Below are 14,426 nucleotides of genomic sequence, written 5' to 3'. Positions count from 1 at the left end.
TCCAAACCTTTGTCAGCGAATCGTCCCTGTACCACTTTAGCTCAATCGGGCTCCGCCTTCCCTTTCCGGCTCCCTGGCTACACCTCGTCCACTCGTCTCAACAGCTTAGCCTTGTTCTCCAGGACCTTCTGTGTCGCACGGTCTCTTCGGCTCCGCCTGGGTCTCCACCGCCATCAGCTCTTCCTCAGTCCGCCCCCTGGTTCCGCCTGCAAAGTCTCCACCATGGCTCTTCCCTCCCTCGACTCCTACGTCCTGAGATTCCCGCTGTTGTCTCAACCCTGGCTCCTGTAGTTGTCCTGTGTTCCAGCCCTGCGTCCACCTCCTTAGCCCCCTCTCGCCCTCCCTCTGTTGGACTTTGTATATTAATGTAATGTAGCTTTTTTGAGATGGGGGAAATGTTACGGGGTGATCTGGTCTTGTGTTTGCTTTGGGTCGATTTTGCACGTGTTTAGTTCTGTTTCCTATGTTTGAGTTTGTTTCTATGGTTTTTCATTGATTTGATTACGTGTGTAGCCTATTCATAGCCTTGGGTTTTTTAATCAGTCTTGGTCCGTTCTCTTTTTATTATGTTGGTTGTTTCGTTCATGTTTTTGGAGAGAGTTTGTTTTGTTACATTGAGTTTGTTAATAAATCGAATTACTGCTGCGACTAAATCCAGCCTTTTATTTTGCCTTGCTTGCTACTCGCTGACACAGACATGAACTGGCTGTTTGTATGTGTTGATGGCTCTAGGTCATTCCTCTGCTCGGTGGCTCGAGCCCCGCTGTGTTGTCATTTGAATACAGATACACAGCCAGACAGCACATACTCGGCAGCTGCTGCAAACCAGGAAATTGTGGGCAGGACAAATGAAAGAGAAAATGAAAGCAGCCGACACAATGATACAGCTAAAATTCAGGTAAAGACATAAAACTGTTAAAATGCGTGTGTTCTTCAACAATGCTGTTAGTAGATGCTTGTCCTACTTTACAGAGACCGCATTAAGTGTTACAAATGCATTCCAGTATAGAGCTAGAGATCGTGTGCTGTATAACAGCAGATGTCAATGTATTAACATGAACAGGCTCACATTACAGAGTGAGGTCAACAGAGAACGCTCAGCACTGCTCTGTTTTGCCATGCATGTTATTTTAAGAGCACTTGATTGTTGTCTTTTATTTTAATTAGCATTTTGATCATTCTAACATGTGCTAGAATGTTAGGGTTAGGGTTAGTGCTTTTCCAATCGCACGCGCTCAGTGTGAAATGTAAAGAAATTGAAATGTGCATATGGATCATTCTCCAATTAGAGAGGCAAACGAGAGGTAGATTTTGCACACAAAAAATGGTTTGATATGCTATATTCAGTCAAATGTAAGCTTATTGGTAACACCACAGACTGTAATAAAGTGTGACACATGAAATAGTCAGAAATGTGTGAAAATTAATGAGAAAGAATAAACTTTCACTCTTCAGATCAACCATCACTGATTTTTACACACAGAAAATAGTCAAAATTGAATTCCCTCTTTTCTTAAAGGGGTGATATCCATTTTTGTAACACCATAGACTTAAAGTTGGAAGACACAACATTTTCTTAAAATAATAATAAATTATGATTTTCTAAAACTAACAAATTTAAGTACACATCTTAACGTCTATGTTTGCTATATAACCACTACGTTAAAACTGTTATATTGTTGCAATTACATCCCAGGACCGCTCTTTGTTTAAAGTAGGAATATGTAGATTTTGTTAGTTAAATATCTATCTAAAACATAAATGTATCTTTTAACAGCGCTCAAGACAGTTTTACCTTACAAAATACAATACATTTTATGATTTTTAATGATAGTATTTAAAGTTTAAAAAGAGGTACACCACTTGTCACAGCAAATGAAGAATGACCCATATACAGTGATTTACTGATATTAGTACAGTAAAGACAAAGAGAACTTCAAATATTTACATATCATGTGAGACTCAATTTCACCTTTTCTCTCCACAGGGTACAGTGACTGCCAATATCTAACCATTAAACAAATATGAAAGTCCATCAAATTCAGTAATACCAAAACCAATAACCACAAGTTATATTTCAATATGCATCTCTTGTTTTTAACCCTGCTCTTTCTGGAGTCACACTTTTTTGTCCAGTCTTCTGACAGCAATAGTTCTGTTGGCAACAACATGGCCACAAACGGCCTTCCTTTTCCATGGAGTAAAATGCGCCTGCCAAACTACATAGTGCCTGTACATTACCATCTGCTTATTCATCCCAATCTCACCACTTTGAGGTTCAATGGTTCTGTGAAAATTGAAATTGATGTAAAAAACAACACAAACTGGGTGGTGCTACACAGCAAGAACCTTAAGATCTTCACAGCCACTGTTCTGGATGAGCATGAGGCCCATCTCTCAGATAAGGTGCTCTCTGTGCTGGAATATCCTCCACATGAACAGATAGCCATCTTCTCCCCAAAGATTCTGACCTCTGGGGAAAAATACTTCCTGTATTTGGAATTTGGTGCACCTTTAAGTGATGGGTTCTATGGATTTTATAAGAGTACATATAAGACAAAAGCAGGAGAGACAAGGTATGGTTCAAATTTCTGAAATGTAACGTTTCATGAATCATACATGCACATATTGCAAATAATTGCTAAACAATCTGTTTATTGTTCTCCCTTATAGGGTCCTGGCATCCACCCACTTTGAGCCCACATCTGCCCGAATGGCATTGCCATGTTTTGATGAACCCACTTTCAAAGCTAATTACACTGTCAGAATAAGGAGGGGTCCGTCACACATAGCTTTGTCGAACATGCCATTAGTAAGATCATTTCATACATATACTTTAACAATGTACACTGTAAAAAGTGGCACCTGCAATTGCTCTTTCAAAGAGTTATTTCTAACTGATTTAATTATAAACTTAATGTACTTAATGTATAATTACACTGTAACAATTAAGGACACCTTAAAATGAACAGATTGTTTTTATATTAAACTATTTTTTTAAAATATGGCCTACATTTTGAAATTTTGAAAATACCCTTATCTTTACTTTACAGGAACAAACTGTGGAAATTGGCAATGGTCTGTTTGAAGACCAATTTGAAGTGAGTGTGAAGATGAGTTCATACCTGTTGGCCTTCATTGTCTGCGACTTCAAATCTGTTAGTGGGATAACGGCTACTGGAATTAATGTAAGTAACTAAAACATAGAGAGGGTTAAACAATATGAAGCGGAAACTGTGAACACAGCAACTTTTCCTGCTTTGTGTGAAGTTTTTATCACAGGCTCTCAGGTGAGAAAATCATCATGAATCAACTGTTTTGTCTTCTCCCAAAGATTTCTATCTATGCAGTTCCAGAGAAATGGCATCAGACGCACTATGCTCTTGAGGCTGCTTTGAGGCTTCTGGAGTTTTATGAACAATATTTCAACATACTCTATCCCCTGCCAAAACTGGGTGAATACATTTTGCTTTTTCCTTACCTTTTATTTCTAATGTTTCAGTGCATATGTTATTGTATATGATGTGCCTTTGGATATTTACATTGTTGTTTATTTTATGATGTGTGCCAGATCTGATAGCTATTCCAGATTTCCAGTCAGGCGCTATGGAAAACTGGGGTTTGACTACTTATAGGGAGACTTCTCTTCTGTATGACCCTGACATTTCATCTGCCTCCAATAAGCTCTGGGTTACCACAGTGATAGGACATGAGATAGCCCATCAGGTTGGATATAAAATATATTCTTACCTTCATCTGTTATTATCTTTCTTGAGCTTACCCAATTAATTAGAGGAGTTATGAAGTTATGAATTACAGTTTTGTTTTGTTTTGTTTTTTCTCCAGTGGTTTGGAAACCTGGTGACTATGGAGTGGTGGAATGACATATGGCTGAATGAAGGCTTTGCACGATATATGGAATTTGTCTCTGTTGGGGCAGTGTATCCAGAGCTTAAAATTGTATGTCAAAGCTTTAAATATTTATCTCTGTATATAATGTAATGGATAACGTTAAGTCGGGCAGTTATTATTACAAAATAAACCACAAGAAGTAGTCAAGATTGTTTCACCCTGAGGTGCATGGCTTATTTTGCAATGATAACCCGCTAACTGTACATTATCCATCTCATTACACAGCTTTATAATTTTACCTATATCATCTTCAAGCTTCTGCCAAAAAAAAATCATTATAACCCAGCTAACAGGGAACGTTCTCAGAACTTTAGCTAACGTTCTTCCAGTAACATTAGTAGAATGCCTTCAAAGTTACAGTTGTAATTAAAATTAAAATAGCAAATCAGGTTAATTGGCAAAATTCAAAGACTTTCAGCTGTTTGCAACACACAAATCAAACAAAAGTAATTGAAATCGCAGTAATTTAATGTGTTTCCCTAAATTCAACTGAAAATGCAACTTTTAATGACTTCTGCAGTCTCAAAATTATTCAACTCCCTGAATAGAATCCCTCACAACAGCACAAATCTGCAAAAAATTTGTTGTCTCAAGCACACCTGATGCCAGTTATCAAGAGCTTCATTAGTTTAACCAGGTTTGCTTGAGCTAGAACACATGAAATATCTGAACTGCGGTTTCTTGAGTGTCACGTTTGACGGCATATTAAAAATATGGCTAAGTCGAAAGAATGGTCCAAAAATTAAGAGAAGATATCATCACCCTCCACAAACAAGAAGCAGGATACAAAAATATAGCGAAGGCACTAAATGTTCCTAGAGACACCGTTGGAAGCATAGTTAGCAAGTTCAAGGTTAAAGGAACAGTGGTTACACTACCTGGACGGGACAGAAAAAGGAAGCTATCAACGGCTGCAACCAGATTTCTGAGAAGGCAGGTTCAGGAAAACCCTCGAGTGACTGCAAAAGACCTGCAGCAAGACTTGGTGGCAAGAGGCACTGAAGTTTCAGCTTGCACAGTAAAGAACATAAACGCATGCGGTTTCCAAGACAGAGCTCCAAGACATAAACCACTACTTACCCAAAAGCATGAGAAAATTTGGCTCCAATTTGCTCAAAATCATATACAGTAAATAAGGTAATTTTTAAAAATAAATTTGGGGATTCTGTTCTGTGGAGCGATGAAACAAAACTGTAACTTTTCAGCCCTATGGATCAGCGGTATGTCTGGATAAAGCACATGCTGAAAAGACAGTTAAGCATTGTGGGGCTCGGTGACTCTCTTGGGTTGCTTTGCATCCTCTGGCACTGGAAACCTGCTGCATGTGGAAAGCAATAGGATTCATTGAGGTATCAGGAAATCCTAGGAGAAAACCTCGTGCCATTTGTGAGGAAGCTGAAGCTTGGGCGTCATTGGACCTTCCAACAGGACAATGATCCCAGACATACCTAAAAATTCCACCAAGGCTTTGTTGCAGAAGAAGTCCTGGAAGATTACACAGTAGCCATCAATCACCTGACTTGAACCCCATAGAAAATCTCTGGTGGTATTTGAAAAAGGCGTTTGCAGCACTCAAACACAAGAATATTACTGAACTGGAAGCCATTGTTCGTGAGGAATGAGCTAAGATTCCTCAGAAACGCTGCCAGAAGCTGGTGTCTGGTTATACATCTTGTTTACAGAAGGTCATAACAGCAAAACGGTGTTCTACTTAGTACTAAATATTCTTGCCATGAAGGGGTTGAATAATTTTGAGACAGCAGAAGTCATCACAAGTTGCATTTTCAATTGAACTTGGGGAAACCCCTTGAAACATTTGTTGTTTTGAGCTATTTCAATTACTTTTGTATGATTTGTTCATTGCAAACAGCTAAAAGCTTGTAAATTGTGCCAATTAACCTGATTTGCAATGGGGGTTGAATCATTTTGATTACCACTGTATCTGGTCTTTAATAGTGTTCTAACATTATTATACATCATTCATAGAAGGTTTCTTCCTGAAAGGTTTTAGTTGGACGTTCATCAAAAATAACAGTCCAATAATGTTAGCAAAATTATATAATGGAATGTTTCCTTAACGTTCGCATAACCAAGATAAAACTTTTTCATAACTTAATATGAACATTAGCAAATTGTTCTTAGAACATAGTTTTTGTTAGCTGGGGGTGTACAAAACAATCCTACTTTGACCAAAGTGAATCAAATACTCTAGAGAGCCGAGTAATAAATTAATAAATATGTATCAACACTAATATTCTGTAGACTAGCTTGTTTTGAATAGGGTCTCTCATTCTTTCATTTACATGTTAGGAGGACCACTTCCTGGACACCTGCTTTGGAGCTATTGGACGGGATTCACTAAATTCTTCCAGGCCAATTTCCAGTTTAGCCGAGAACCCTACTCAGATAAAGGAAATGTTTGATACTGTGTCGTATGACAAGGTTGGAAAATGTTAAATGTTAAATCATTATCACTATTGCAGGTGATGATGAGTGCCAACTCTGAATTGTTTGGTTTAGTTTCACTGAATTATTACTGAATATTTTAGGGAGCATGTATTCTCCATATGCTGAGGCATTTCTTGACAGATGAAGGCTTCCAGAGTGGCATAATTCGGTATCTTCGGAGGTTCAGGTACAGCAATGCCAGAAATGAAGATCTGTGGGACAGCCTTATTAAAGTATGTCACTTCTTCATCCACTGCCTTTTTCTGTCATACATTTACAATTCAGCATCACAACAAAAACTCATTATCTCTTCACGCCCTGTACAGACATGTTCTGAAGAGGAATTTACAGCAGGAGAACACTGTTACAGCAGTACTCAAGCTACTAAAAATGCGGTAAAGTGTCACATTATAAATAAAACAATAGATTTTTGCTATTTAACATTCACAGCACTCCATAAAACAGAATAGACACCACGAAAGACATACATCAAAATGTTTTCTTGTACCTTGATGGTGATACTTAGTCTTAAAAACTCTTTGTTTAACTCTTTACATTGTAGTATCGTTTTGCTGGGGAGCACGTAAACCTGAAGAAAATGATGTATACTTGGACTCTACAAAAGGGAATACCACTGGTCACAGTGAAGCGGCAAAAAAGGAAACTTTATATTGGGCAAGAACGCTTCTTAAAGATAGTCCTGCCTGATGATCCCTCATGGCATTCACTTCAAGATGGGTAACTACACTACAGAATCACATGTATACATTGTTTGTACGCAGTTCTCGCTGTCTTTTGTGTTTTATAGTTATATGCCATAATTATAGGCAAAGGCAATGAAATATCTCTGATATAACTCTTCGTAACAGAAAAAAATCTTCTCCATAGCTACCTGTGGCACATCCCTTTGACATATAAAACAAGTCACTCTGACCATGAGATAAAGCACATTTTACACACAAAATCAGGTAAGATTTGGTGAAAAATCATTATCAAATGTATATACTGTATATATATATATATATATAAGAAACTGGGTCTAGTTGCCACATGAGGAAGTTGTTAGTTACAGTAGTTACAAGGATGTTGTACTTGGTGAAATCAAGTTCACCTGTACAGTCAACAACTTTTTCCACCAATCTCTCAAACCCAGATGTGTTGACGCTGGATGAGGAAGTAGACTGGGTGAAGCTCAACACTGACATGAATGGATATTACATGGTTCATTATGATGAGGAGGGCTGGAACGCCCTGACAGAACTTCTGAGAGTAAACCACACTGCTCTGAGCTTTAAGGACAGAGCCAGTCTCATTCATAACGCCTTCCAGCTAGTCACGTGAGTTACTGTGCAGGTCCACTGCTCTCATTACAAAGCACGTCTCATCACAGGGAAAACAAGAGGAGCATAATTGTATAATCCTATGAGCTCATTTGTAATGTTATTTATTTTCATAATTTCCAGTGCAGGACGGCTGTCACTAGACAGAGCTTTAGATCTGATCAGTTACCTGAAGTCTGAGACCCACAATGTTCCTCTCCTGCAAGGGCTTGGCTATCTTCAATCATTCTACAAGCTGATAGAAAAGAGAAACATAGCTGACGTTACTCATAATCTGAAGGTATGACACAAACATTTCCTGGAGTCTAATTTCATTTACTGTCCTCGCTCCTCCACATATCCGTCAAAGAGTCTTCAATTTCAGTAAGGCAAGCTTGCAGAACCACACATTGAGTTCAAATGAGGTCCTCTTGTCTGAGTTTATTTCATCTTGTATGTTTTCATAGCTATGGTTTTGTCCTGCAGACGTACATCTTGCAGTATTTCAGAGATGTGATTGACAAGCAGTCGTGGAGTGATGATGGGACGGTCTCAGACCGGAGACTGCGTGAAGAGGTTCTTTCTCTTGCATGTGATTTTGGTTATCCGCCTTGTTTGGAAAAGGCTAAACAGCTCTATGATAGCTGGGTGGAATCCAATGGTACAATCAGGTGACTTGACAACACAGTATTTGTTTCTGCAATTATACCCTCCAAAAAAATATACAATTTTTATCATTTGAAATGATTATATCATCAGATTTCTTAACACCTGACTAATGTTTTACAAACTATACAGCTTACCAACTGATGTGTCTGAGACGGTTTATATGGTTGGAGCCCAGGATGACAGCGGTTGGGCCTACCTTCTAGAAAATTATGGTGTTTCCATGTGTGAGACAGAGAAGAGCAAGTTTCTCTCAGCTTTAGCAAGCAGCAAGGACTCTGAAAAACTATCAAGGTACGTTGTTTTCGACGCATTTACACTAGAACCCCAATGGGTCGTTGTATACCCCAAACCGCCAGCGGGTAAAATTTACCAATGCACATCACTACTGTTTTTAATCTGGTTTTATTTTTAACAACAGGGAACTATAAATAACACAATTTTAGTAAAAGTCAATGACTGGGAGACTTTGTATTGAAAATCTGTTTTGTACATTTGAAAAACAGCCATGGGTAAATTTTACCCCGTGGCGGTTCTAGTGTTAAAAAATCATATGTATTCTGATAGTGTGTGTTAGGTTGAATCACACAAATGTGAATTTAAATCTAAATTACGTTTAACATCGCACAATGCCTTGTATTTCTCAAATTCTTTCTGTAGATTATTACAGCTTGGAATGCATGGAACTGTAATAAAAACACAGAATTTACCCAGTCTCATATACATGGTGGCCAGAAATCCAATGGGTCATTTTCTAGCATGGGATTTTGTGAAGAAACACTGGAATGACCTAGTAGAAAAGTAGGTGCAATCCACTGCTTCTTATTTACGTTATGAAGCTGTTATATAGCAATAGTTGTGGTTTGTTCATTATGAATATAAGATACTCATATCTCCTTTTCAAAGGTTTCCGCTGGGATCTTTTGGAATCAGAAACATCATTGTTGGCACTGTAACTCAGTTCTCGTCCACAGAGGAGCTGAGAGAGGTGGGTTGTTTACTTGTTGTTTAATGATCATCTAGTTTTGATGGTTTATTTACAGTGTTTCTATTCATTCTTTTTGTGTTAAGGTTGAGGCTTTCTTCAAGTCCATATCAGAGCAGGTATCTCAGCTGCGTTTCACACAGGTAGCCACAGAAAACGTGGAGAAGAACATTGTGTGGCTCAGAAGGAATCTAGAGGCCATGAGGACTTGGTTGCAGCAAAAACTCAATTAAAATGTAAAAAGCAGATCAACATTTCAGACTAGTATTACTACTGTTTACTAGTATAGGCCTAATGGTTTTGGTATATGAATCAGTGTAAACTGATCAGCTCAGAAACTCCATATTACTTTCCAAGTTTTCTATTATTTTGCCTTTTTTTAGATTGTGTTTTAATTATATTGGGTAACTGCTTGAATAATGCATGATGTGTTTGCTTTTTCTAGTTTACTTTTTTAAAGAGGTTTAAAAACAGCTATGTAGTTTCAAACCATTGATGGTTTTGCTTTTTGGTTTTTCTTTGCCTTTGATATGTCTCTTGACAGCTGTGCCAAATTTTGTAACTAATGTTAATAGGAGACTGCCTATTAATTAGTGGCACAAAATCATACTTGAAGATGCTGAAAATGAATTAACTGAATAAGGTTTGGAACAAAAAATAATAATAAACATGTTTTATATATAAGGGATGATGTCTAGCTTAAAGCCTCAAGTCTAAAAACAAAAATGTGTTCTTATGAAACATGACAATGGAAATGGATTCAATTGTATACATGAACATTTTTTAAGATGACAGTGCATTTCATTTTAATTTAGGCCTACTGATCAAACATTTAGGACATTAATCACTGGACCTCCACTAAGCTTTTGTTATTATCACAATCACTTCCGTACACAGCAAAGTGATGTATCAGCAAGAATAATTAGATCAAATAACTGGTAAATAATTTGGAATTGATTCAATACACTATAGAACATCGCTACATTTTGCTTCAGATCAGCTTTGTCTACTTCGTTATCTGTCATGCTCAAAACACTGTTGTAAGTTGGTTAAATATCATAAGGTATATCATCCAGACATTAAAGGGGTATTGAGCTGCATTTTTATTTTATTTTAAATATAATGTTCTTTGAGTTCCAGTTATAATGTTAGCAAGATTTTTAAATAAAAAAACATCCTAATTTAGAAGTAAAATGCTGTTTTCTTTCCCATGTTTGACCCTCACTGATTTCAACAAGTACAATGAATCTGGACAACATCTTTGTTGATCCTGGAACAACATATCAACCAATCAGATTTGAGGGACAAGTTTACAGTTTACGCCTATCACTTGAAACAAAAATCCAACCTTCTGTCCTTTTAAAAGATCAATATCTCTATACTCTCCATAATTAAGGTAGTGGTTATGCTGTGGTCTGCAGCACTCATGAGTCATGACTAGATGGAATAGCACAACAAAAGCCTGTATTCAGAATATTTAACAAGGAGATATCCAAGGAAACATAGGTGATTTAGCAAACCATATAAAATTAAACCGAGACAGAACACTGAACACAGGGAACTAAGGGCTTACATATGCAGAAATAGACAATTAAAAAAACTAGAAACAGGTGCATAACTTAATTAGGATCCATGGAAACTAACAATGAAAGAGAACACATGCAAAAAATGATCTGGGGGAATTCCAAAAATCAGGTTATATGACAAATTTCAGAGCATGGAAGTAGCCATTTCTGAACATAAACTGCTCCGGAGCAAGTTATGTTCAAGGTTTATTTTGTTTCAGAGGTATTCAGGACATTATGAGGCTCCAGTGAGCATAACAGATTTCACACAATAATATATATTTATACTATAACATTACATAAAGCAATGTTTGTTTTTTTTAACTTTTTTTTCTTCTTACACATCTTAGATGTCCATTCAAAAGATTTTTGAATGAAAATGGGACATTCAAATTTTCTATGTAGTGTATTTCTATAATGAAATTAATGTAATGTCACAAAAATTTGGAAGTAAAATAAACGTATGTTTTAGAAAGGGAATAATTGTTTCAGGTCTAATGTTACCCAGACACATACCTGTATATTGGCCTGCGTCTCGCACTGATCCAGAGACAACCATATAGAGCGACTGTCTAATAAGGCTCTTGTAATGCTGTCATTGACTAAAACGTCAGTATAGAAAAGGCTGTCTGCCAGGGCTGGCCCGAGGAATAAGCGAACTAAGCGGCTGCTTGGGGCCCCCTGGCCACCAGGGAGCCCCCCAATCGATTTTAAATTTTTGTTTTTTTTAGATGGCTTAAACCACAAGTGACATAAATGTATGAATGAATATGAATGAATGAATAATTCAAGACAAGAATATTCTGATTTCCTGATCAATATGCCTGCCAACAACTGCTGCTGTGTCTGCCAGCGTTTAAGTCATGCGCATAATCTAGACACCTCGCGAGTGCAGAGACAATTCGTGCGCAACTGCGCATAGTCACGGTATCGGTTTAAGTTGGAGAAAATAGCCGCAGGGAAACTTAACCTTCTAGGTGTAAGGGTAGCAGTTTGAATAAATAATAAACATAGCAGTTTGAATCTTCTCCACTTTATTATACCACACATCAGATCACTAACTCCAAAAACCGAGTAGCATCTGGCAAAAACCCGCGACACTCCGGTACCAAGTGCGCAATACCCATTCCTATCTACGGCAAGCCCCGAGTGGAAAAATAGATTGCATACACACATACAACGAGCGCCAGTAGATCATTACCGGTATTATAGTAACATACTTAGTTGGATTCTGTCACGTACAATCCAACAAAGTCTGTTACAATAATAATAATAAAAAAGATTTTGAGGACAGTTACACTGTATTGAGACAGTTGAGAAATAATAATGATATTTTTACAGTTTTCAACAATAACTGTCACTGTTGAACCCTTGCTCTTATTATGTTTCTGATTTCTCAGTTTTGTCATTATTTTTTGCAAATAATGTATTTTATATGTTTTGAGACAGTTTGTTTTAAGAAGTTTCAAAGAGTTAGTAAAAGAGTAAAGTAAAAGTTAAACTTTTTTATTTAAGTAAGCATCTATTTTTATTAAGTATTTATTTTGCATTAATACATAACCTCACTGTATTCATTTATAATATATCATTATTGCGTGCCATTTGTGTCAATAATTGTCAAGCACAGGTGACTTCGCGTAGTGGGAGAGGGCCCCCAAATCAAATTCTGCTTAGGGCCCCCAAAAGGCTCGGGCCGGTTCTGCTTTCTGCCCATGCCAACTGGGTCATGTTCTGAAACAGAACCACACTATCACTTGTCTGACTGACTTACAAGTTGACTCATATATGTTTGACGCATCATCTTGGAGGGTCTGAACAAAACAAACATCTTTTCTCAAACATGCAATGTGGAATGGTTTCTTTCACCAAAAACATGACATATGGATGGACGAGACCAAGAGGGAAAATACGGCCTGTCAGGAGCAGCCTGTACATTAGTGCAGTCAAGCACCCTTTCCAGCAGGCTGAGCACTCGCTCTAAAGCACTGAGCACTCAGGTGCTGTGGCGATCGCAGGCTTTGTGGTCTGTGCACTGGAGATGCATGCTGCTGCGTTCACTGCAGTGTTTTCCACAACAGTTGTCTCTGCGTGGCTGACAGCAGTGGTCGCTACTTAAAAACGAGCAGTCAGGAAGAGAGTAAGAGTGTGGTTTCTTTTTTCTCAGCTCCCTTTGATGCTCATCATGGCTTCTTGCACCTCTGACGATGACCACTTAGTGATAGGCTTGTACCTCTTACGGAAGAAATATATATGGGAATATTTTGCAAAATTAGCGAAATGCGATATATTATATAATACATTTCCATATATGGGAAACTAGTGCTTATATTTTTCAATATATACTGCAATATATCCATTGACCATGTGTGGCTATATATTAATGGATATTAAATATTTATAAATGAAGACAAAAATAGCTCTAAGTTTTATCCTGTATTGTGTACATATATTGCACACATGCTCCATTATGTTCACTTCACACACACACACACACACACACACACACACACACACACACACACACACACACACACACACACACACACACACACACACACACACACACACATATATATATATATATATATATACACACACACACATATATATATATATATATATATATATATACACACACACACACACACACACACAGAGCAAATGTTAAAATCATGTGTTATTTAATGTGTTTTGCTCAATATTAATATAGAGGGGAATTCTGTTAGTGTTTAATTTTCTATTATTTTGGAATTTAAAAAAGGTTTTCTGGTATGTGTGAGTTTTTGGGGTTACATAGTGCTGAAGAGTACAGCCTGTGGTTCGGTTGAAGATTGGTCGAATACCATCAGGACTATAATTACTATAAGTAATGGCAGTTCAATCCTCAGCACAGTGATAGTCTATTGGCTAAATACTTTAGTACATGCAGGTGTGGTTGTGCTTTTTTTAACTAGCTTGAAAATATGAAACATTTATAATGTAAATAATTAAAAAAATATAAGAAATATATTTCATTATATCTTTCTCTATATGTGAGTTTATGCTGCATGAATAAATACATCTGCAATATGACATATACATCTATACATTATGAAGTGTATGAATATAAAATTACATACATTATGATATATTAGTAAATATATTATCACATATTTTTCAATATATGAAAAGCGGCAATTCCTTATGTATTATTCAGTATACTTAATATCAGTGGTGGTAAGTAACGAAGTAGAAATACTTCGTTACTTTACTTAAGTATTTTTTTCGGGGATCTGTACTTTACTTGAGTATTTTTTATTTGCATCTACTTTTACTCTTACTCCACTACAATATTGAAGACAAAGTTTACTTTTTACTCAGTTACATTTCCCCATGCCTGCTCCAAGTATTTATTACACTGGCTTTCCAAACCAATAAAAACTTGGTTTTATTTTGAAAAAAAGAACACGCAAGCTCTTTGCCAGCATACGCTCACATAGCAGTCAGTTCGCCATTGTGGAAGATGACCGCAGAAACAGGTGAAGGTGCAGC

The 14,426-nt window shown here is 37.1% G+C and overlaps 1 protein-coding gene across 1 annotated transcript; it reads left to right on the top strand.

Annotated features, from left to right (window-relative positions):
• The first annotated feature begins 256 nt into the window (after positions 1 to 256).
• Positions 257 to 10,524, top strand: erap2 (endoplasmic reticulum aminopeptidase 2). The gene is made up of 20 exons (XM_077231692.1): positions 257 to 367; positions 733 to 898; positions 1,988 to 2,576; positions 2,674 to 2,812; positions 3,054 to 3,188; positions 3,335 to 3,455; positions 3,572 to 3,726; positions 3,847 to 3,960; positions 6,223 to 6,354; positions 6,462 to 6,593; positions 6,687 to 6,755; positions 6,923 to 7,098; positions 7,249 to 7,328; positions 7,514 to 7,697; positions 7,824 to 7,980; positions 8,166 to 8,350; positions 8,478 to 8,639; positions 9,006 to 9,146; positions 9,252 to 9,333; positions 9,417 to 10,524. The coding sequence occupies exons 3-20, from the start codon at positions 2,083 to 2,085 to the stop codon at positions 9,561 to 9,563; spliced, it is 2,805 nt and encodes a 934-aa protein (XP_077087807.1). The 5' UTR covers positions 257 to 367; positions 733 to 898; positions 1,988 to 2,082; the 3' UTR covers positions 9,564 to 10,524.
• The last annotated feature ends 3,902 nt before the right edge of the window (positions 10,525 to 14,426 follow it).

This window comes from Siphateles boraxobius, unplaced genomic scaffold (genome assembly GCF_051911475.1).
Source record: "Siphateles boraxobius isolate OS27281-9 unplaced genomic scaffold, OSU_SipBor_1 16, whole genome shotgun sequence".
In the NCBI taxonomy this organism is placed as follows: Eukaryota; Metazoa; Chordata; class Actinopteri; order Cypriniformes; family Leuciscidae; genus Siphateles; species Siphateles boraxobius.
This window is presented reverse-complemented; position numbering and strand designations above follow the sequence as displayed.

Bases quoted from the DNA above. Each gene is read 5' to 3' on its own strand.
- erap2 (XM_077231692.1), top strand. From the start codon at position 2,083: ATGCATCTCTTGTTTTTAACCCTGCTCTTTCTGGAGTCACACTTTTTT. The intron at 3,189-3,334 runs GTAAGTAACTAA...CTTCTCCCAAAG, and splicing joins TAACGGCTACTGGAATTAAT to ATTTCTATCTATGCAGTTCC. The intron at 3,727-3,846 runs GTTGGATATAAA...TTTTTTCTCCAG, and splicing joins GACATGAGATAGCCCATCAG to TGGTTTGGAAACCTGGTGAC.